Source organism: Rattus norvegicus, chromosome 4, assembly GCF_021556685.1.
Source record: "Rattus norvegicus strain SHRSP/BbbUtx chromosome 4, alternate assembly SHRSP_T2T, whole genome shotgun sequence".
Taxonomy (NCBI): Eukaryota; Metazoa; Chordata; class Mammalia; order Rodentia; family Muridae; genus Rattus; species Rattus norvegicus.
Window position 1 is genome coordinate 104,573,837 of NC_141537.1, and position 22,799 is coordinate 104,596,635.

Here is a 22,799-nt window from a genome sequence, read left to right on the forward strand (position 1 = left end):
CATACCTCACTTATATTCAAGTAAAGTTTAAGAATAAATTCTCCATTGAAAACTTCTCCAGGCTGTATACTGAGGGTATGGGGCTTAACATCATTTCACCTCAGTTCCTCCTACTAAGTGAATGAGAACAGCATGCTAGCATCAAGGGACACATAATGCATGTAAATCACTCAGCTCAGTACCAGAAACACCCTCTCTTCCCAGCGCCTCTCTTCCCAGCCCTGACCACTACTTACTTTCTCCTGTATGTCAAGCTAATCCTCCTTTGCTCTCTATATCTTCTTCGTTCTTTTTGGTCACCTACTGGATAAAACTCAGGACGGTAGGATAAAACTCAGGACGGAGTCCGTAATCCCTACATCTTTCCCAACCTGATCTTTCCTACTTTCAGGAAGAGAACCTTCCCTAACCAAGCCAGTCCTTCAGACTTTAACACGTGTTGCTTTTCTTGTTTTCTATCCTAACAGAAAATCTCACTTCACAGCTTTCTTCTTCTGAAGCTTACACATTCTTTCAAGTTAAGATAGTAACTCTTCAAACCTTAGATTAGCCAAAAGTGTAATATCTCCTTTACGTTTTCAGGTACACATAGGTTTATTTGCCTCAGAACTTTTTCTACTATTTTCTGTAAGAAAACCTAGCATGTTTTATAAGACTAGTTAAGATTTCTAGCATAAAAATAACACGTATTATTTTTTAGCTCTTAACTATAACATGCATTTTAGAAGTTTAAAATCTCAGCATTATTCACTATTCATTTTAGCCACTCTCCCCTATCCCCTCTAACTAGAATTTCTAGAAAGTAGGAGGTAGAAAATTAAAAACAGGGGTTGGGGATTTGGCTCAGTGGTAGAGCGCTTGCCTAGCAAGCTCAAGGCCCTGGGTTCGGTCCCCAGCTCTGGAAAAAAAAAAAAAAAAAGAAAATTAAAAACAGCCCAGCATACTATTCCCATTTTAAAAAAAAATGGGTGGATTAAATTAAAAAACAAGACAAAAAAGTTTTCACAAAATCCAAGAATTAAAATACTTTAATAGGCAACACATTAAAGTTAAAACTTCAATGTTTTATATTCACAATAATAAATATTCAGGGAAAAAATAATACAAAAAGGAAAACAAAAAAACTCTTTTAAAACATTAAAGTAAAAAAATTATCACTTAGGGCTTTAAAGATACACTAAAAGCTTTTCATTCACACCCACACAAAACATCATAAGCATATAACAAGGAGAAGTAACACGAGCTTTTGGAAGGAAGGATTTTAACCTCAGCTGTGACTTTACGCTACCTACCTCAAGTCTTCCAAGACAGGAAGCAAGGATTACCTTAAGTCCCCACTGCAAAGGGAGCGACCTGGGTCTTGTTTGCGCGCGCGCACACACACACACACACACACACACACACACACACACACCGAATAAAGGACACCTGCCTGCTTGTCCTTTAACTGTGCCTTTTAGGGCTAGAGAGGCAGTTCAGCGGTTAAGACCACTGGCTGCTCTTTCAGAGGACCTAGGTTCAATTCCCAGCACCCACACCTAGCTCATAACTGTCTGTAGCTCCAATTTCTGGCACCTTAAGATATATATGCAGGCAAAACATTAATGCACATAAAATAAAAGCAAATAGACCTTTTTAAGTCCCTTTTCCCTTAAAGAAAGGTCGTAATTTACCTTTATGTTGTTTCAAAATCCTATGTTTTTGAATCTGTAGAAATTATATACTCATTTCTGTTCTTAAAGGTCTATTTTTTTACTTTATACTGCTGTTAATGTGCTTTTAAAAACAACAAATCCAGCCTACTCCAAAGGAGGCAACTGCTTCTTTGGAAGAAGCAAGTGTTCATACAATGGCATTCACAGGCAGCATTCCAGTCTACTGCAGGTCAGCTTAACGTGGTCCACAACCCATGGACCACAATGGTTTAGGCTTTATCCTGTTTACTCACCACCAATACCTGAATGCACTCCACCTTTACAATAAGCTCCCTAGAGCTTGCCAAGTTCAAGTTACATGTGTAGGACTTAACAATCCAGAGGAGTCTTAATGCAATAACAGCCTACACAGATTTCTCATGTATACATGAGGTCTCTTTACAACAACTAGGAACATCCAGTCAGAAAACAACTTCCTCTTTGGGCAACACAGTAGATGCCAAAAAAACATGGAGTCTGTGTGGAAAGATGCCTGGAAACGAGCCCTACCACCTAGCTACAGCGGGCACTTAAGTATTCACCAACTGCTGTAGTTTCCTATGCTGGATGAAAAGAATCTTTGTAACTAAAACCTAAGCTACTTTCCTAAAAATGTAAACACATTTCTGGAAGAAACTATTCTGTTTCTTTCACAACTGTAGCTATCTGAAATCCTTATAACTTCCAAGTACATGAGAAGAAATCTCAAAACTTATTAAATACCTAATAAGAAACATGTTTCAAATGTCCTCTCCCAATCCAAGTCAAAATGTGAATTATTAACTATAAATGTGTTCCAGGGAGACTCATTCTCAAAGAGGTACTCAATCTTAACACCAAGTACATCTTACTATTTTGCTCAAAAACTAGTCAAAATATTTGATAACCCTTAGTGATGTTTGTAAAAGCCTGCTGTATCTGGGGGTAGCCATTCACAGCAAGTCAACTGCATGAGGGGGCCTAAGGGCAAAAGAGAATTCTTATGATAACTGTGGCAGGACAATAGAGAGAGGGTGTTAGCTGGAAGACAGCACAGACATGAGCCTGAGATGACAGCTGAGACCATCCCATTTAACCCAAGCAGGGTTCTTGTCCCAGGTAAGACTTGCTGCCTTGGACATTAGCTCTTCTCACCATAACAACCCTGGTCTGCTGCCCAGATGATGACTCCCTTAATAAATACAGAGAGCAGCAGGCCCAGTGATCCACCAGATCACCCAGGAACCTACTAGGGTTCTCTGTGCCATCAGAATCACCAGGATGTTTTGATCATAAAAATCTGAAGCCTCTTAAGCAAATGCAACGGCTCCTCACCCATCCACAGACGATTTAACACTGTCTCTCAAATACCCACTTCACAAACATCAAAATAACCACTTCAGGTACCAACTGATAACTTCCAGTGCCACTGACCCCAGATGGTGTGATGCTAAGCTTACTTCCACAGCCATGTTCACCTACATCAAGTCACCAAACAAGTTTCAAACTTCAAAGATATTTCAGAGAATACTCACCACATTCCCAGTCTTTGCTGGTGACTGCCATCACTAATCCAAGATCATCACTCCGATAGGCCGCTAAAACTTCCCTAAGTCATACAGTCCCCAAAGTCCCTGCCACTTGCAATCCTGTAGTATCACACCTACCAGCAAACATACCTCTTCAGAAGCTGTCTTGATTTAGGCACCACTAAGCTTAGCCTTTCAATACTTTTACACCACAGGTAACTTCTAACAGTGGGACCGCTCACGTGTTTCTCCAACACTCCAGATTACAGCAGCCTCTATGTTACACTATCACTGTACACACAGGGGCAGTGGCTCAGATAGGTTCAGGAGGAACGTTTGCTACAAAGAGCTCTCCACTAAAAGTCTGCCTCTTCTTTCAAAAGTTTACAACATATAAACAGAGATGGCCGTGGCCAGTCACACTCCCTACCTAATAAATGGAGGAGTCAGAGACATCAGACAGAAAACATGGCCCCTCCTCTTAAACTCCATCTAGACTGTGAACCCCATGGGAAAAACAGCTTCAGTGCTAAAAATGGAAAGTGCTTATGAGTCAATCACTAAACCAAGGATGGTTTATTTAAAAACTATCACAAGAAAAAAAAATCACTGAACAAAAATGGCTTGCCTGGCTCCCTAACTACTAAGTCACTCACCTGAATAGAAGACATTAATAAAGAAAAGCAACTAGCCTGCCTACAGAAGGCAAGAGTTAGGGTGAGGTGAGAGAGACACATCCAGGGTGCTAGTCTAACCATCCCACAACAGTCCCTGGGTGCAGCCAGAGACTCGCTTAGGAAGCAGCAACTTATTCCTATAAACAAACTCCCACAGTGGCTTACAACTTCCTTCCAGCTTTACTCATCAGGACTCTAGCCATAAAAGCAATGGAACAGTAAAGCTATAAAAGGCAAGAACTTTAGTGCTTTATTTTTATTTCTGTTTCTCAAACAACAGCAACAGGGGAACTTTTAACAAGGATTACACAGTAAACAAGACCTGTAAAAGTTATCAGAAGCAAAGAAGAAAGGAATGGCATAAAGTGATGTGAGGAAGAAAAAGGTATCAAGATGCTGGTAAATGAAGATTGTCAGAAACACAAAGGCACTCTGTGGCTGTTGTGTGGCTCTTGATAACCTGAGTTCAATCCCAGGGACTCACATGGTAGATAAAGAAAACTAACTTTCAATGTGTCCTCTCATCTCCATCTGCATGCATGCACGCGCGCGCACATACACACACACACACACACACACACACACACACACACACACACACACGCGCGCGCGCGCGCGCGCATATAGCAAGTAACTAAAAGGAAATTAAAAACAAAAACATTTCTTCAATTCCATACCTTACCTTATCAATGGCTTTTCCAACTCGAGAAACACTGCTGTGGATGTCTTTGTGGTCAGAGGCCAACTTCTGGACAGTGTCCTTTATTCTTTTGCAGCACTGTGTCAGAACAAGTGAAAGTGTCCCTGATAACTCGGCATCTTGACCTATTTTAAAAAAGAGAGAGAAAAAAAAAATACTGATAACTCACTAAAGTAAACTCCATAATGACAGGAAAAAAAAAAACAAAGAAAAACCAGTATCTTTCTTGAAGCATGTGGCCACAGTTACAGATGTACACCAATTACATTGTACACTAGTACACCAGTACAGTGTACACCAAGAAATAACTGAATTTATTTTTAGAAATTAAAAAAATTTTTACTATGAAGCAAACCACTTCCACAATATCTTTACCACAGACTAACTAAACTATTATGCACTTATCATATTCCTGTCTAGTGAATCCACTATAAGGCAGGTGATAGCAGCAAAACTGCAATCAACCCTTTCCCTATGACTGACCTTCTGATGCAAGACAAACACTACAGTAAGGCAAATGAGACTGTGGCAAAGATCACTGCTGTTAGGGGAGTAGGGGGAGACGCGTGTATGGGATCAATCAACTGCAAAAACAAAAGCCAAGATGAATGGGCATGAAGATCTGAATAAATGACATAACTAGCTACCTCGGGAGGAGAGGATGCATTCCAACAGGCAACAACACAAGTCCATCCTATTGCAGTTTCATGGTAGATAATGCCTATAACCTCAGCTAAGGCAAGAGACCATGACCAAGAGGCCAACCTGGACAGCCTTACACAGAATATACACACCTAGAATACTGACGGAATAGTGAAGAAGCTAGTGTGTCTAATAGCAACTTCTGCCTGGGGAAATAGCAGGAAAACAGGTTCAAGAGACAACTGGCTCCTAGTTTTTGTAGGTTCTTGTTTGTTCTGTAAAGACTAGTTTTACTATGTGACGTAAGGAATGAGTCACTACAGTTTGAAGCAGAGCAAGCACCTACTGATATTTTCATATGACTGCTCTGGTGGACAAGAGGAGGGCAAGAACAGACTCAGGACAGCAAGGTGGGCAACTGTGGCAACAACCCAATTGACAGATGACAGCCTAGTACTTTCTGACTGGCCTGGAGGAAGGGAAAGCCTCACAGTTGTTTCCAAGTTTTATAATCAGCCACATACAAAGATGATGTTGCCTATAAGTAAGGTGAAACAGAAAGATGCGCACATCTGAGGGCCAGGAAAGAGAGAGCTTTAACTGGTACTTACTAAATTCAAGATGCTGACTACTGCATACATGGGAGACAGCTGGATATGCAGGCCTGGAGGTCAGGATCAGTGCCAGAACTAGAGAGACAAACTTGTGCAGCAATGGCACACAAATTATTCTTCAACTATGAAACTAAATGAAAGTACAGTACAGATTCAGAGAAGTGGCGAAAGGCAGACATGAGGAAGAACTGAAATGCAGACTAACAGACTACTGAAGCCTAAAGATAGGGAGGAAATCAATTATGGGAAAATCTGCCCAGGTACAGAGAATAAGAATGATGACAAAACCACTAAGTAAGCTATGGACTGAACATTGGCCACTGGATTTACAGCACTGATGTCATTTATATAAGTGCACTGTAGCTGTCTTAAGACACACCAGAGGAGGGCATCAGTTGTGAGCCACCATGTGGTTGCTGGGCATTGAACTCAGGACCTCTTAACCTGAGCAGTCAATACTCTTAACCCGCTAAGCCATCTCTCCAGCCCAGCACAGATATCATAACCACAAGAATAGTTTCTCAAAAGTTTCAGGAAAAGACATCCTACAAGGTTGCAGGGATTGTGGAAAAGGAATGCAGTAAGTAAGGCGACCTGAGACGCAAACAGAAGGTAGTGCTTCAAGCTGTCCAAACTGTACAGGGCAGCCCAACAGAAATGAAATACCCTCATCTCTAAACATAATCACACAAACTTTAAGCCAGATGATTCCAACTTCCAACACAATCTGTCTAATTTACTCCTCTGCAGCAGAAGCGTTTAACTGCACCAGTGTGGGGCACTGAGATCTGGACTAAACCTTGCCTAACTTCAGTGGTCTTCCTCTACAAATGGCCTTCCTTCTCTACAAACATCTTGGTTCCTTGACTTGGTTCCTCTTCTGCTAATTCCTGTTCTCTACTCATTCCTCTGGCACTAGTTTATACCAGCTAACAATTTCTTGTGTACACCAACATCTGCCAAACGCACATACGGCCCCAAGGTGAGATAAGGTTCTTAACCACATAGTGTGCATGCCATATTCTTACATGCATGATAAAACTATGCAAGGCATACAAAACTTTGGACTGACAGTGAATGAAGCAAAGGAAAGAATTATTCAACTAGTGCTTGGACAAGACTGCTATTTGCAAAAGCATCACATCATACACAGAAATTAACTCAAACAGAATAAAGCTCCAAAATCAAAAAGTTGAAACTACTAGAACCTTGTAAGAAAACAAATTTGTTCTGGATCTTTGATTAACCAATGGTTTCTTAAACATGACATCAAAAGCATAAGTAACCAAAGGAAAATAGTTAAACTTGACTTCATTAAAATTAAAGTTTCAGAGCCCGTGTGTTTGTAATCCTAGCACCTGGAAAGTAGAATTAAGGACAAGAGTTTACAGCTAGCCCTGGCCACATGAGACTCTGTCTCTGGAAGATGATAAACCAGAATGGGAGAAAATACTTGCAAATCACACTCTTAATGTATCAAGGACAAAGCTAAACTTACAAGGAAACACATACACACTTATACATACACCCAATGTATCAATATAGAGAGATACAACTCAGTGGCCGGACATTTGCCTAGCTTGTGCAAGGTTACAGGTAAAATCCTCAATACAGCAAAAATAATAAAAAAAAAACAAAACACACTCTTCCAAATCAACAACAGCATGACAATTCAATTTAAAAACAGCTGGGTGGAGAGAGTAGGGAGCCGGCTTAGTCGGTAAAGTGCTTGCTAAACAAACATGAGGATCTCCATGTACAATATAAAAAGCCGGTGCAGCAGCACATACCTATAACCCCACCCCTGGGGAGCCAGAGACTCAGAGTCCCTGATGGTTGCTGGCTAGACAGTGTTACTGAATCAGTGAGCTCCAAGTTCAGTCACGTACTACATAAAGATGGCTTAATAACAATGGGCCACCTACATGATGATACGCAAGAGGCTGTGCCATCTAGGTATGTAAGTACATGTCAACCTTCACACGACAATGAAACTCTGCAATGGCACTTCTCATAACACATTCCTGCCGTTAAGCAATGCCTTCCTATTTGGAACTCAAGAAAACTAGTATGGAATTACCTGAAGGAAAGCCCCGTTCAGAGAGGATCCACTAATGCATTTTCAAATGTACTCAGTGGAAAGCGACCAGAGGTAAAAACAGGTTTGAAAATCAGTAAAATGACCAGACTGACTGAGACAAGATCAAACTTCTAAGTCCTAATGGGTAAGTCTTAATGTTTTTCTGATCTTTCTATGAAAACACAACCTGCTTCTAGAACCTTCCTGTGAAACAAATTTAATTAATTTACTTCCTAGATAAAAAGTGAAAATAATAAAACAACCATCTTTAATTTTTACCGTATCTAAAGTAGAGCTCAGACTGGCCACTTTTCACTCAGGATAAAGTCCTGTGTCCACTGTATCTTTCAATGTGATAGATTCCCTGGACCGCATATGAATGCAACTGAGATACTCCGGCATTCTTCGTGACAAGTACATTATAAGGTCCCAACTAACATGACTTGATTAAATGACTGTGAGCATTAATTAGAATATTAAAATTAAATACTCAACCATCACACCCAACAGGTGAGTTAAAAATCCCTTCTGTAACTGTAGGGATGTAACTCCATGATAGGGTACTTGCCTAGCATATAGGATTCCCAGTACAGGGAGGGGGACACTTTAAATGTAACACAATAACACCTTTAAAAACAATCGATATTTAATTATTATTATTTTGTTGTCATTGTTGTTGCAGCAGTAGTTTTTAGAACATATCTTACTCTGCAGATCAAACTGGCCACCCATGAACTCAGTGACCCTCCTACCTCAGATTCCCCATGCTGCTATTAGGAATGAGCTACCACACCTGGCTATCACCTTCTGTTTCAGAAACAGATTTTAAGTATAATATTTTCAGAAATTTAAGTCAGTTACCCCTCCAAAACCAGACATTCACCAAACTTAACTATCCCTAACTGAGTTGACATGGTTTTTATGTTGTCTGGCTAGGAGTCCAGATCTACCTGCCAGCTTCTATGCCTGGCCATTTCAAGATTTATGTCCATTAGTGTCACAGAAACAGTATGTTACAAAAATGTCTGTTTCATTAGCATCCTCTGCTTCCCAATCCAGGTGTTACACTTTGTTGTTATACCTGTCTATGATTCCCAAGAAAATAACTGAAGCATAGTATTCAACCTCTAACAGTTAGCTATGGTGACTGGTACATAACTGCATTCAGTAACTTGTGGTACTGTTGTTATTGGAGGCGGCTTTCCTGTTTTGCTTTTTCCAGGGTCTTGTTTTATATCCCAGACTGCCTCCAAACTCACATTCCTCTTGATCCCATCTCCAAAGTACTAGGAGTCTAGGGTGTGCATCACAACACCTGGGTCAACAATCCTTTACAAAATGAATATAAAAATAATAGATGCTGCACAACACTCTTGGTTTCAAGTCCAGCATAGGAGACTGGTATTACCAACATACTCTAAAGCTGCCAGCAGCTTCACAGACAGCAGTTTGTGGATTCCCTGGCTTCTTGAAGAATGTTTAGTGTCTCCTACATAACAACACTCTGGGCTACATTTTTCAAATGCCAACGTAAGCCTGGAAATAATAGTATATATAGTACCCTCCTTCCCAGTCCCACAGTCTTCATATGCATGCACATACACATTCCTTCTCTTTCCTCCCACTATTTCCCTTAGAACTATTATATTAGCCTATGTGTGCACACACTCTTATTTTCAAATATGGCACAATAAGTTCTCCTACTCCCCTTCTGTCCTAAGTTCCTTCTCTGTTTCAAACACCTGCTGCGACCACAGAGCAGGAATACACAGGTTTGTATTCTGACACCAGTCACTTTTGAGTTAGCATCTTCATTTGTAAATAAAAATATCCTAAGTTGTGTTAAAGATAGAGAGACACCCATCTCACTGTCTGTTTATCAAAGTGCATCCCAGCATGGTGAGATGGCTCAGTTTGTAAAGGTGCTCGCTGCCAAGCCTGATGACTTTGGTCCCCAGAGCCCACATAAAGATGGGAAAGGACTCCACAAAGTTGTCCTGGCTTCAACACACACACACACACACACACACACACACACACACACACACACACAAAGAAATATTTTTTCGAAAAGTACATCCTAATATCTGAACATAGTCGAGTAAATATCCTAAAGTACCTCTACCTTTTACTTGTTCTATATTTCTCCTTATCACAGAGCTAAGAAACCCAAGTGGCCAACTGTGTTAAGATTCCCTCACATTTTGACCCACCTAAATTGAGTCAAAGATAGTAAAACTGACAACTAAATTCCAACCCAGTGTTTGAACTTTCAAATTTGTCTGGTGCTTATTTTCATATGGGGTGGAGGGTGACACTAAACAACTACACAAGCATACACTGTTAACAAAATATACCATTGTTAAAACCACAGCTGGCATTGAGCAGCATTCAAATGCAGAAGATTGAAACATCTGCCCATCAGCTGACAATCATAGTTCTAACTAGGTCTTTAAAAGGGATCTTAAGCGTGTCACTATACCATCATGTTCAGGCCTCCCAGTAGTCATATGAGACAGGGCCCTCTACATGGAGAACATTATAAAACCAGTGAGGCAGAAAACACAAAAAGGTATTGCTAATATCCAAGAAAATTATAACTCAGATTTTCAAAGTCTACTATCTAAAATAAAAATATTTTGGTAAAAATGAACTGTCAGATTTCTTAGAAATCACAGACCCTACTTATATATCTTTATAAATATGCTAGAGGCAAACATTAGTTTATAAATATACTGAGTTTGCTCTCTCCTGAATTATGCACTTTCACAAAATGGACAGAGATCTTAGCAGAATAGAGCAAACAAATTAGGAAACAAGTTATAATGCAGAGAAATAAAAGTCCACTTAGAAAACATAATCCTAGGGGTTGGGGATTTAGCTCAGTGGTAGAGCGCTTGCCTAGGAAGCGCAAGGCCCTGGGTTCGGTCCCCAGCTCCAAAAAAAAGAAAAAAAGAACCAAAAAATCAGAAAACATAATCCTAACTATACCTAAATGAAAACTCAGATCCTGTAAATTCAATGAAAATAAGTTCCTAAAGATTAGAATAAATAAACTAACAAGTGCACAGGGCTGGAGTGTAAGAGTGTTTGCCTAACTTACATAAAGTCTTAGGTTCTATCCCCAGCATAAGGTTGGAGATACATTCCCCTGAGATCCCAGCATAGAGTGTAGACGGGGTAATGAAGGATGGTCGTAGGTTAAAGGTCACCCTAGGCTACCGACAGTAAGTGCCAGCCCGGCCTAAAATATGAGACTAATGATAGATTAATAGACAGATAGACTGACTCATTCTTAGAGCTCGAATTCAAATGAATATTAGGTATCATTAAGAAGACTAGAGAGGGGTATTTTTATAACCCACTCTTTTTTAGAGTCTTTTTTTTTCTTTGAAACCTTTTATTTTTGCTTGTTTACTTATTATTTTTTCGTGACAGGGTCTCACTATGTAGCTCTGGCTATCCTGGAACTCACTCTGTAGATGAGGATGACCTTAAACTCACACCAATGCTGGGATTAAAGTTGTATATACCAGGGGTTGGGGATTTAGTCAGTGCCCTGGGTTCGGTCCTCAGCTTGGGGGGGGGGGCGCGCTAAAGTTGTGTATACCACTATTCCCAGTTAGAATCTTAATAGTTAAAAATAAAAGGAAACCAAAACAAAACCCCCAAAATGTCAAAAGCAGGGGAGAAAATGATGACATTTAGATTTAATTAACATTTGAGCATCAAAGCCTTGGCCAGCAGTGTTCCCTCGTGTTACTAGTTCATAAAGAAAAGACGTTAGGACTTAAAACTGACAAAGTCACCTGTCAGAGTGAACAAGTACTAAAGTACTTGCAAAGTACTAAAACAGAAACTTGAAAAGCTCAGTCTGATGTTAAAAATAACAAAGGACTATTTCATAGCATTAATAGTCTAAATGTGGCCAAGGAGAGCTGTGGCCTTCCTGAGAGCAACCTTAAGGCCTATGCTACAGCTGTTCAATAGGTAAGTTTTCAGACCTAACCCAGAGGAAGGGGACATATTCATCACATTCACTCAAATCCGTAAAGAAGGCATTTTGGTGTCCAAGCCCTGCCTGACCATTTAGAACAGAGCAGAGGCCTCACAGATGGGTGTTCTAAGTCAGGCTCAACTGCATGGTATAGACAACAGTGTTCTTGGGGCAGAGAACTAACCAATGACTGTCATGGGTTAGGGTGGAGGACTTCAAAGCACATATGACAAGAACTACAGAGAAAAACTTGCAGGTACAAGTTTTTAAATGTCTTCTAGATAGTCCTTATTTTTAAAGACCTCATATTCAAAATACAGACACTTAATCTCTAAGTATCTCAAAACTGAATGATTGAACCCAGTGTAACTTTTAAATCTGGATTTCATATTTAAAAAAAAAAAATCAAACTCATGTTTCTCCTCCTACTTTTCCCAGCTTGTTTTTTTCTTGGTTCCATAATTATCTCTTTCACTCCTGCTTAGATTAATCTTTGATTTTTATAACCTTTCTGCCCAACTCCATCCTTGCACAAGTCCCAGTCACTCTCAAAAATCCCTTAGGAAGCCACATTTCCACCACTACTGCCCAAGAACAGGCCCAAACTTCAACTTGAGCGTTGTGGGCAAAAGGCCTCTAGTCAAGCCCCTGCCCCATCCTTACTGAAGACTCACTGTCAGTGTCTTCCCCATCTCGCTCTTTCCCTGGTGTCCAGGATTTTACAGAACGTTTCCAATTTTAATGCTTTTATCCCACTCTCTCTCACCATCTCCCTTTCTGTACCTTTGTTCTTGCCATCCTCTGGTTCTCATTCATCTCCTGTGTTATTAAAACCAACCACAGGTAGGCAGTCTCTTAACCCTAAGCCAGACTCCTCTCTACCATTCCTCACCCTCATGGTCTGTATGTATGAATGGTCTTGCATTACAAGGCACTGCTTTTGTTAAAGTCCATGCCAGTCCCCATCTCCCTAACAACATACAAAGTTCACAGATAACTTGTCCTTTGTAACTTTTCTAGAACAAGCTATTATCTGTCTATTTCTGGGACAGCCCCTGAGCTATGTTACTATCCAGAATTAGAAGATACCTAAGAGATAATCTTAGAAATGGCTTTATATTTACTACATGGCATCAAAGCCATGTCAAACAAGTCCCCAAAGGTGCAAGAAGCAAGATCCATTTAAGCTTACGACAAGATCATTTTAAACAGCTCAGTATTTACAACTATATGCACACAGGATACAAGACTAAACGCTGGGCAGTAAAGGCCAGGCTAGTCACCAATGCTTCTCAGGGAACACAATGGTTGATTTCACTCAGAGTTCTTCCATTTTCATCAACATATGCTAGGGGCAATGTGCCTTTCCCACACTCTTCAAGCTTTTCTTCTGCCTCACACAAGCAGGACGAGGAGAGCTCAAGGTGACCAGGAATACAAAACAAGAAAGTATTGTTGGGAAATCTTACTAGCCACGTTCCTGTCTTTTGAGCTAGGTCGGTCATCCTCACCTCTAAATGAGGAAAACTCTGAGAATTCAAGTAATCATGGAAAGCACTAATGACGGAAGACAAGGCTTCCTGATGTCACCTTCAGTGTCTCAGGAGCCAGTCTTGTTAACTGGAGCCTATGTAGTCATGTTTAAAAAGTCTACTTTTATTAAAATTGCATGCCACCTGAAACCCAAAGAATACTGGATAACACACAAATCTAAATGAACGGTGTTCCATACAACAAAAAATTGTCTCCTCCAGGAGCCTAGACAGGAATGGCTAACAAAAGTTAAATCCACTTTTAAGTCCAACTAGAAACATACTGACCTTTTATTTTCCTACTTAAAATAGCCTGAGTAGCCTGGCAACCCATCTATTTTGCTCTTACTGTGCTTGAACAATGGTATAGCCATCCACCCAAACTTTTATTTATGACCCACTCACAAGCCATTTTCCACACTAGGTGTTTATTGTAGACCACACTGCACTCAAGTCAAAGCTTAAAAGTCAATTCTTTCAAGAGTATCTACTAACATTTAGCACAATTTCAACAAATGGGGCCTGGTTATGTGATCTAACCCAAGTTAGCTAAAAAGTAAGGTTTTTATGAGTCTACTGGGCCCTGACTGATTCCTTCTACTTGTAAATTATACTTGACATAGGCAGGTCACACTTAGCACACAACACTTCTCTATGTACACGTATGCATATTTTTCAACATGTATGTGTAATAATACAACCCAGTTTCTAGACTGGAAGCTTATGCACATTCGATCTTCAACCCTTGGCTTCTCTCTATTAATTCAACCGTATATTAGACCTAAATAGTATGCATTTAGAGCCTGGTGATCTAAATATGAGTTTAAAATGTTATCTCCGTATTTTTTACACTCACTTGCCTAATTAGCTTCACATGTGTCACTCTCCAACTTAAAACAAGGAAGAGCTTTGACACTAGTAACCAAATGTTCAGCTATTTTCTGACTCACCAGTAAGATCATTATAGGAGTTATAGTTTAAGTTTTACAATTACAGATACACACACACACGCACACACACACAAAATAAATGAATACAGGCAAAAATTGTTTAAGGTGCTTTTATGTGTTCATCACTACACACACAATGGTATCTTTAACCAATTCATCAAATGTAATGATGGTTAAGTGTAAATACACAGATGCCATTTTAAAAGGTGACAGGTAATCATATTGCCATTTTTGAGGTGCTAGGCAAGAAATCTACCAGTGGGCCCCATTACTGCAATTTATTTATTTATTTATTTATTTATTTATTTATTTATTTATTAAATGGAAACTAGCACCTCCACCTGTCAGGCAATGAGGAGGTTCTGGAACAGTGGAGAAGCTTGTTCCCAGGAAGCCTTTTTTTTTTTTTTTAAAGATTCAAACGATCTGCATTCATTACCTACTCAAAATACATAAAATTTAAATTTAAAAAAGCAAGAGAGAGGCTGGAGAGATGGCTCAGTGGTTAAGAGAACTTTCTGCTCTTCCCGAGTTCCTGAATTCAAATCCCAGCAACACATGGTGGCTCACAACCATCTGTAATGAGATCTGATGCCCTCTTCTTGTGTGTCTGAAGACATCGACACTGTACATAAATAAATAAATAAATAAATAAATAAATAAATAAATGAATAAATAAATAAATAAATCTTAAAAAAAAAAAAGGCAAGAGAACTTCTTGGGGATACATAGATAGCTCAGTGGTCAGTTGCTTGTCCTAGTGTTCATAAGGCCCTGGGTTTGATTACCAGTACAGCCAAATTTCTTTTAGTAGTAGTATAAAATACCAGAAAAATAATATGGCACATCCTTAATTCTATAATTTCTCCAACTACACTTTAAGTATATTGTGAACTGTTACCAAAATTGTTTCAGTCTTTTTTGTTCTTCTTTCCACTACAAAACATTAACAAAAATTTTTATTGTATTTTCCACTAGGAAAATATTAAAGGGGGAAGGAGGAGCAGAATCATCACAAGCCAGATCACTAAAACCTAAGTGTGTTTGGCTTATTATACCTAATATCCAGTCTATGACCTCACCAGAACCAGCAGTGCCTGGAACTGAGCTGAAGTCTATGTAGGCAAACCCTCAAGCATATGTGAAAATTGAGAGCACACACACGAACGAGTAAGGCATCACCCACATTAAACCAAGAGCATCCTAGAAAAGATCCCCCAGCAACATCAACCACGACAATCTAGAGCCAATTTCTCTCTTCTGGGAAAACTTCCACCGAAAGGTGGACACGACCAAGTCAGGAGTGCATTCCTCTCAGTTGGGGAATTAATGAAAAGGGAACTTCAAAAAAATTCAGGCTAAGCAGCAGAGCTCAATTCTTGAACAAAGTAGGTTAAAAAAGGGGTCTTACTGCCTCAGACCAACATACTGGTCCCTGTTTTCCATTTGCCATGAATAACTGAGTCTACCTCTTCCACCTTGGGCACCCCACTGAGGCCCATCCTCCTGCTTCCGTGCCCTATCCAAGGCAGCAAAGAGAAGCCTCTGGTGCCAGGCTCCACAAAAAGGAATGGCTCAGTTCACACAGATTTCTCTAAGCTCTAGCCTCTATTGCCCCTTCATATTCCTATTACCCACCTTAGCTGCTCTAGAACCACCCACACTCAAAGCCTGCATTTCCTTCTTATACTTTAATATTATATTCCTCTACAGAAGCCAGAGCTTCGTTTAAAAAAGAAAAAAACAAAACTTCCCCGCCCCCTTTCCAAGCTGATGAACTAGGGATGGATAAAGTGATAGCATAAACTAACTCACCAAATGTGAGTGAGTATCCCATATCATCCTTATTCTCCTGTAGTTTATGCATAAGAAAGCTACATTTTAAAAAGACATAGCTAACAGAGAAATTTCACGTGCAACAATTTCAGGTTACATAGAGGTCATTTCAAGCTGGCTGGACAGTTCCAGGTCAGCCCCTAGGGCTGTGTTTGTAACTTGGAGGAAGGATTTGATATGGTGGCTGAACTTACTGACCCCACATACGTACAACCAGTTTCCAAAGATTCTCTAGCTATGTTCATTTACTATAGTTGTCTGTGATCCCTTTTACCTCAGACACCCCACTATAGACTCAAGTAAACCTAAGAAATTATGGCTTCTTAAACTTGGGCTGATTTCCCAGTTCTGGTAAAAGATGTTTCTGCAATCTGGCAGATAATGTTCACAGTCCCCAAGGTTCTAATTCACTCATTCTCTTCTCCCAGGAATATTACCTACCACTCATGAGCTTGGAGCATAAGATCTGGAGCCCTGACAGAAGCCCAACTGGAGCCCCTCTCTTGGATCACAGCAGCCAGCCTACCAGAGTACTTGCCCAGAAGGCACAATTCCAAGCCTAAATAGAGGTAAACTCTGCTTTCAGCAGGCACCTTTGAAAGGGGCGTATTTAAGATTCAGTATAATACCCACTGCCCATCACCTGCTTGAAACTTTAACTTAGAAATTAGTTGTTTTGAGAAGCCTGCAATCAAATACCAAAGCATGTTTATCACTCAAAAGAAACAAAGGCTACCTTAGAAAGCAGACCCAGGATCTGTGTGTATCTCTTTCATGTTTTATAACTACCTCTCCTTACTTAATCCCAGTCAATTTATTAAAGGGAAACAAGGATGCCACAGAGGACTGGCAGGTGTGTGTTACACAGGAGAACAAGCACAACAATGTGTTCTACCAGCAGCACGGCAGGCATATGTGCCTACTACCCCTCACACCACAGGTTTTGTGCAAAGTTCTCCCACCAGCAAAGAGGCCTAAAATCCCTGACTTGGTGATTTTTACAATAATTTTAACCATCTGGAACTGACTGTAATTTCCCTAAAACAAACCTCACAATCACATCTCTCTTCTTCCATACTCACTCTTCTGGAAAGGACTCTGTTTTCTATCTTTTCTCTCTCAAATAACCCCTCAATCTCTGATCTGGTCCCCAAAAAAGGAAGCATTCCTCCTACCTCTCCAGGTGTAAGCCCTGTGTTCTTCTCTTTCCCTATTGGCTTCCTCCTTTTTGGTCAAATGACAAAGATGTCCTCTGAGTAATGGGGTGTCGGGGTCTCTAAGCACTGAGGTAGAACCACCTTGGACTGATTGCCTTCCACTTCAGTGTGCACTATTTTTTTCTTAGCCCGAAATAATCTGGTTTGTCCACAAAATGTCAAGTACCAGCCAAGCAGCCTCTCTTATCCTTTCTGCCCTTTTCATTTCTGCTCTACTTTGGCTGTGTTTAGAGCCTACGATCTTTCATCTCACATCCTATGATCTCCACAGTCTGCCTAGAAATATCTGGAAACACAGGGGGCCACACCGGGAATCCCAACACTAGAAAGATAAAGACAAGATTATAAATTCAAAGCTGGCTTGGGCCACACAGTGAGACTCTACCTCAAAACACCACAACCAAAAGAAAACAACCAATTTTAGTCTCACGTACACCCAAGCCCTTTGCTCTATGTTCATCAGACCCTTGAATTTCATCTCTTAACCTTCTCTCCAGCCCCTTCACCAAGTGATTGCTGGGAATTGAACTCAGGGCCTCTGGAAGAGAAGTCAGTGCTCAAACTTCACCCCATGAGTCAAAATTCACCAGACTTCCTCACACCCCTCCTTATTTTGTTTGTATCAAGTATATGATCACCACCAATTCAGTCAAATAATCTTTTCACAAGCAGCCATCAATATGTTTTCTATATATTTATACGGCGTTCCAAAGCGACAGCTGTGTCAGAAGTTGTCAGACTCCTTTACCAGAGAGGAGCAGTCACTCACAACTGAAATGTCTGGGAAATAAAGGTGTAGAGGAAAGAAGAGAGAGGCAGGGCTAGCACTGCCTTAATCTCACCTGCACCATCAGCATTTCTCCCTGACTAGTAAACATCCCTTTAATTTCTGTTCAGCCCTCAAACTGACAAGGGCCCAACCTCTTGAAAGAATCTCTAATATTACAAGTCCTTTACTCTTCAGAAAGGGTCAGCATTGTGGCTCCAAAGTACCAGACCTCTAATGTCATTTTTAAAACACAAAACCCTTTCTCAAAGTTAGCCCAGGCAACTGAAGAAATAACCTAGGCAAAACACTTTCTACGGAAAAACAGTTTTCTGAAAGAATTATTAACAAGTACAAACTGGACCAGGTAAGTCAAGTAACTAACAACTCGACAACTGCTCCATCCGTCTCTACAGAGGCTAAAGCAGGAGCGCTGAATGGTTCAAATCAGCCGGCTTCCTATGAGATTTCAGAAGAGCTGCCTGCTCACCTAAGTCCAGCTCTGAAGTTCCAGCAGCGGCTGATGTGGAAACCCACAGCCAAGAACATTCAACTAAGAACCACCACGGGAAAAAAAGTCTGCGAAGCCGAGAATTAGACAAAGTCCTGCGCAGACCCCCTTTATCACTCGCACACCTGCGGCCCGCAGGACCACGCAAGCCTCCCCGCCCCGAGCCGTGTGCAGCGGACTGCTCCCCCAGGCCACCGCGTTTCCGGGTGGGTCCGCGCGACGAGGAAAAGTCGCCGCGGCCTGGGGACCAGCAGACACAGCGCAGGGCCCCGACCCCCGCGCGCCCACCCTCACCGTGGCTCTGCAGGATCTCGTGCTTGAGGCCGCCGGTGTAGTCGATGAGCTCTTCCAGGCCCCGCTCGCACAGCTGCCCGTAGCCCGAGAACTTGTGCAGCACCTTCTCCAGCTCGCGCTCCACCGTCACGCACTGATCCATGCCGGAGACCGCGGCGCTTGGCTCCCCGGCGCCCAGGGGTCCGCAGTGGTTCGGCCCGGGCCCCACCGAGGCCGCGTCCTGCTCCTCCTCCCCCAAGGCGGCAGGCGGGCAGCGCGGGAGACGAAGGCAAGGCGGGCGCGCTAGCCGCGGCACCCGGAGAGCCCCGCGCAGCCCATGCCCGCCCGCCCCATGGCGCCCCGGCCCCGCCGCTCGCGCTCGCTCGCTCGCCCGCCCTACCCGGCGCCGCGTCTCGCCCCGGGCCCCCTGTCTCGCCGCGTTCGGCCGCCCCCCGGCGGCGCCGCCGATTGTTTTTGTTTTCACGGGAACCGGCCGATGACCTGGTTCTCCCGGGCGGCACCAAGAGCCGCGGCCCGGGAGGGGGTCGAGCCTCCCTCACGAGCGGAGGAGGTGGCGCGGGCCGTACCAAGCGCGGACTCGACGCGGGGTCGGGGTAAGCAGCGGGCCAGCGCGGGCGGAGGAAGAGCCGGCGTTCTGAAGGTGTGGGCAGTACCACGCAGGAGGCCGTGAGGGAGGGGGCGGGGGCGGAGCGAGCGGCGCAATTGGCCCGCGCGGCTGAACAGGGAACTTTAGCGAGAGCGTCAACTAAGCGGCCGGTAAACAAGAGGGTGGAAACCGTCCCCGGATGCTCCGCCCAGAAGCAGGAGACCGACCAATTGACGCAGGGGCTAGGAACGAGACAAATATTCTCCAATCGCTAGCCAAGGCGTAAAATTTCAGCCAATCCGGACTGAGGGGACAAACCAATGCTCTCGCTGTTGGAGGGGGGTGACTTGAAGAGAGGCGCTTAAATCTTCTACTGGGAAGCCGCGAGGGGAAACAGGATAAATCAACAGGGCTGTTTTCTCCAGGACTTCGCCTTGTTTGCAATTTGTGTTATCTCCGCACGGCATTTTGACCAAAGTTTCGGCTGAGAGGCCCGCTTCCGGGAAGAAAGGCTGTCAGTCTGGCTGCCTGGTGGCGGAGGGCCCGGGCGGGGTCGCTCACCGATGGAAGGTGGTAGCTCTTGGAAGGATGGCCCACGCCCAGCTTGGCTAATTCTGGTTCTTTGACGCCCCTCGGCCTGCAAGTGGCCTTTACTGTCGCCCTGTCCACGTGCTGGGCGTCTTGGTGGCGGTCACGAACACGCGTGGGCGAGCTGAGCAACCTGGCCCTTGCTCCTTGCCCTTACCTTGGCAAAGGCAGGGCTTTTGCCCTGGTTTACCATGGGGTTCTGGCCTTGGCCAGTGCCCTCTTGCTCACCAGGCTTCTATCCTACTAGCTTTTCGCCAAGTCTCTGCCTCATAGCCTGGGCCTGGGAGAATCTACCTTCCTGGACCTGAAGTTTCCAGCTTGCTTGCCTGCTCACAGCATTCCTACCTCCATCATGGTTTTATCACCTCTGCCTCCCCGAATTTTCTCCATCAATCCACCGTATCTCTTACAGCACCATTTTTTCCTCTCCCACATCACTTGTCAAAGTCTAAAATAATAATTGGAATTTTGCTTGCACCACTTAAGTAAAACCCCCTTTGTTGTAGCCTGTTTGTTTCTAGAACACTGCCAGCACCCTGGTGGACAGTCTTTGTTTTCCTTTAATTATGGTGGTAACCTTTTTGAAGTTCAATTTCTGTTTTCATAATGTAGCATCAAGTGGGGGAAAATACTTCCGTGGGTGGGTAGATTTAATGGGATGATATATATGGTGGCCTTTAATGATAAAGGATACTGGATATTTGGGAGTTCAGCTGATGGTATTTCAGAGCTCCTTTCTACTCCTCACCATGGCTTTTAGTCCTCTTGGCAGATGGCCCTGATTCCTGCTTCTCAAAAATAAAAACCATTTAGCTCCAGCAATCTTGTCATTCTCCTCAAAAGGTTTTCTAGCTACCATCCATTTTGTGAAAGTGCTCAGCCAACCAAAAGAACAAAAGGCCTTCTTCCTTTGTAAAAACAAGCCCCAGGGTGCCTGGTATCATCTTACTGCTGTCTAGAGTGACCTTGCCTCACTGCACTTTAGTTCTTCCTGTTTGGGGATGGACTGGACCTGACTTAGCAACCTTCACCTGACCCCTCCGAAGCTGCCACACTGCACAGACAAATCTTGTTCCTCCCCTTAGTCCAAGGATCTCCCTGATAATTTCAGTCATACACACACCCCTTTTTTCTCTCTCTCTTTCCCCCTCTCTTTTTTTCTAGAGGTTGTTAGAATAACTACATGATATAATCCATGTAAAGCCTTCAACATAATGTCTGGCACATGTAAGGGCTATTCTTAGCCACCAATCAGAAGTAACAATTCTTTGTTAACTGCAGTTTCAAATCCAGTTAGCTGCAGGATGCCCAGTGTAACCTATCACAGCCCCATCCTACTACCTAGCACTGTTAGTCTCAGTGTGAGCTGAGCACAGCTCATTCAAGCCTACACCCATGCTGTTTACTTTTACCATAAGTTTGCAGATAGTTCTCGCCCAACAACTGGACAAATTCTATTTATTGATAATACCTGAGCCTGCACAGATACTCAAGACACTAATCCCAAGTAGCTACTTAAAATCAATGTGAAATAAAAAAAAAATTCAGTTCCTTAACTGTACTAACCACATTTCAGATTCTCAGTAGGCTACGGTGACTAATGGCTACTGTGCTAATCAGTATATTTTCCTCCATGTTGAAAGCTCTAATAGTGCTGATTGAGACCAAGACCATAGTAAAAGCACTAGAACTTCATCTAACGCACACATATTTCTGCCCCAAGTTTCTAATTCAGCTTCTAGTTAACTACGCCTTCTGTATTGGCCTGGCTAATTTACTGTCAACTTGGCAAGGTTAGTTAACAAAAATAAACCTCAATTGAGAAAAATATGTCCATCAAATCTCCTATAAGCAAGTCTAATAACCACTCGTTAGAAAGACCAGCTCACGGAAAGTGGTGTCACCTCTGGACAGGTGATCCTAGGGTGTCTAAGAAGGTAAGCTGAGCAAGCCAGTAAGAACGCTCCTCCATGGTCTCTGCTTCAGCTCCTGCCTCAGGTTCCTGTCCTGACTTCCCTTAGCAATGGAGTGTTATAATCGGAAATAAACCCTTTTCCCTCACATTGCTTTTGCTTGTGGTGCTTTATCACAGCAATGAAAAACCTCACCAAGGCAGTCACTTAATTACATTGGTAAGTCCCAGATCAGAGCTGGCTTCTTTTCCTTTTCTTTGACTTAAACAGAAAAAGTGCTCTCAAGTGTTTATTGAAGGAAAACCGTAAGTTAGGTGAGAGGAAGCTTCAGAGGTACAATAGTACTTGGAAAATCAGAGACTTTTCTGTTTCCTTTTTACATGAGTCTTCTCACCCAGTTTATAACTGTGTTTATCCCTAATACTGAATTCTCAAAGAAGGGTCTTTAGAAGCAAGAAGTATCGTAGGGGCTGGAGAGATAGTTTGGTGGGTAAGAATACTCTTCAGGAGGACCTGGATTCAGTTCCCAGCAGCTCAAAGCCAATAATCTGTAACTTCAGTTCCAGGGGATCTGATTCCCTTTCCAGGCACTGAACTTATATGGTTGAGGGAATACACTTAAAAATTAAATGCAATGAAACTTTTAAAAAAGGATTATAGGTTTGAATATGAAATGTTCCCTATGGGCTCTTGT

The 22,799-nt window shown here is 42.4% G+C and overlaps 1 protein-coding gene across 3 annotated transcripts in view; it reads right to left on the reverse strand.

The window, feature by feature from the left end:
• Rmnd5a (required for meiotic nuclear division 5 homolog A) overlaps window positions 1–19,538 on the reverse strand; it is a 56,944-nt gene extending 37,406 nt beyond the window's left edge. For 2 of the 3 annotated variants that reach the window (NM_001427218.1, NM_001427217.1), the window contains 2 exon segments: window positions 4,562–4,704; window positions 19,019–19,538. In NM_001427218.1, coding sequence (NP_001414147.1) covers window positions 4,562–4,704; window positions 19,019–19,160 — 285 coding nt within the window. In that variant the 5' untranslated portion in view covers window positions 19,161–19,538. 3 annotated transcript variants of the gene reach the window in all.
• Window positions 19,539–22,799: the final 3,261 nt, after the last annotated feature.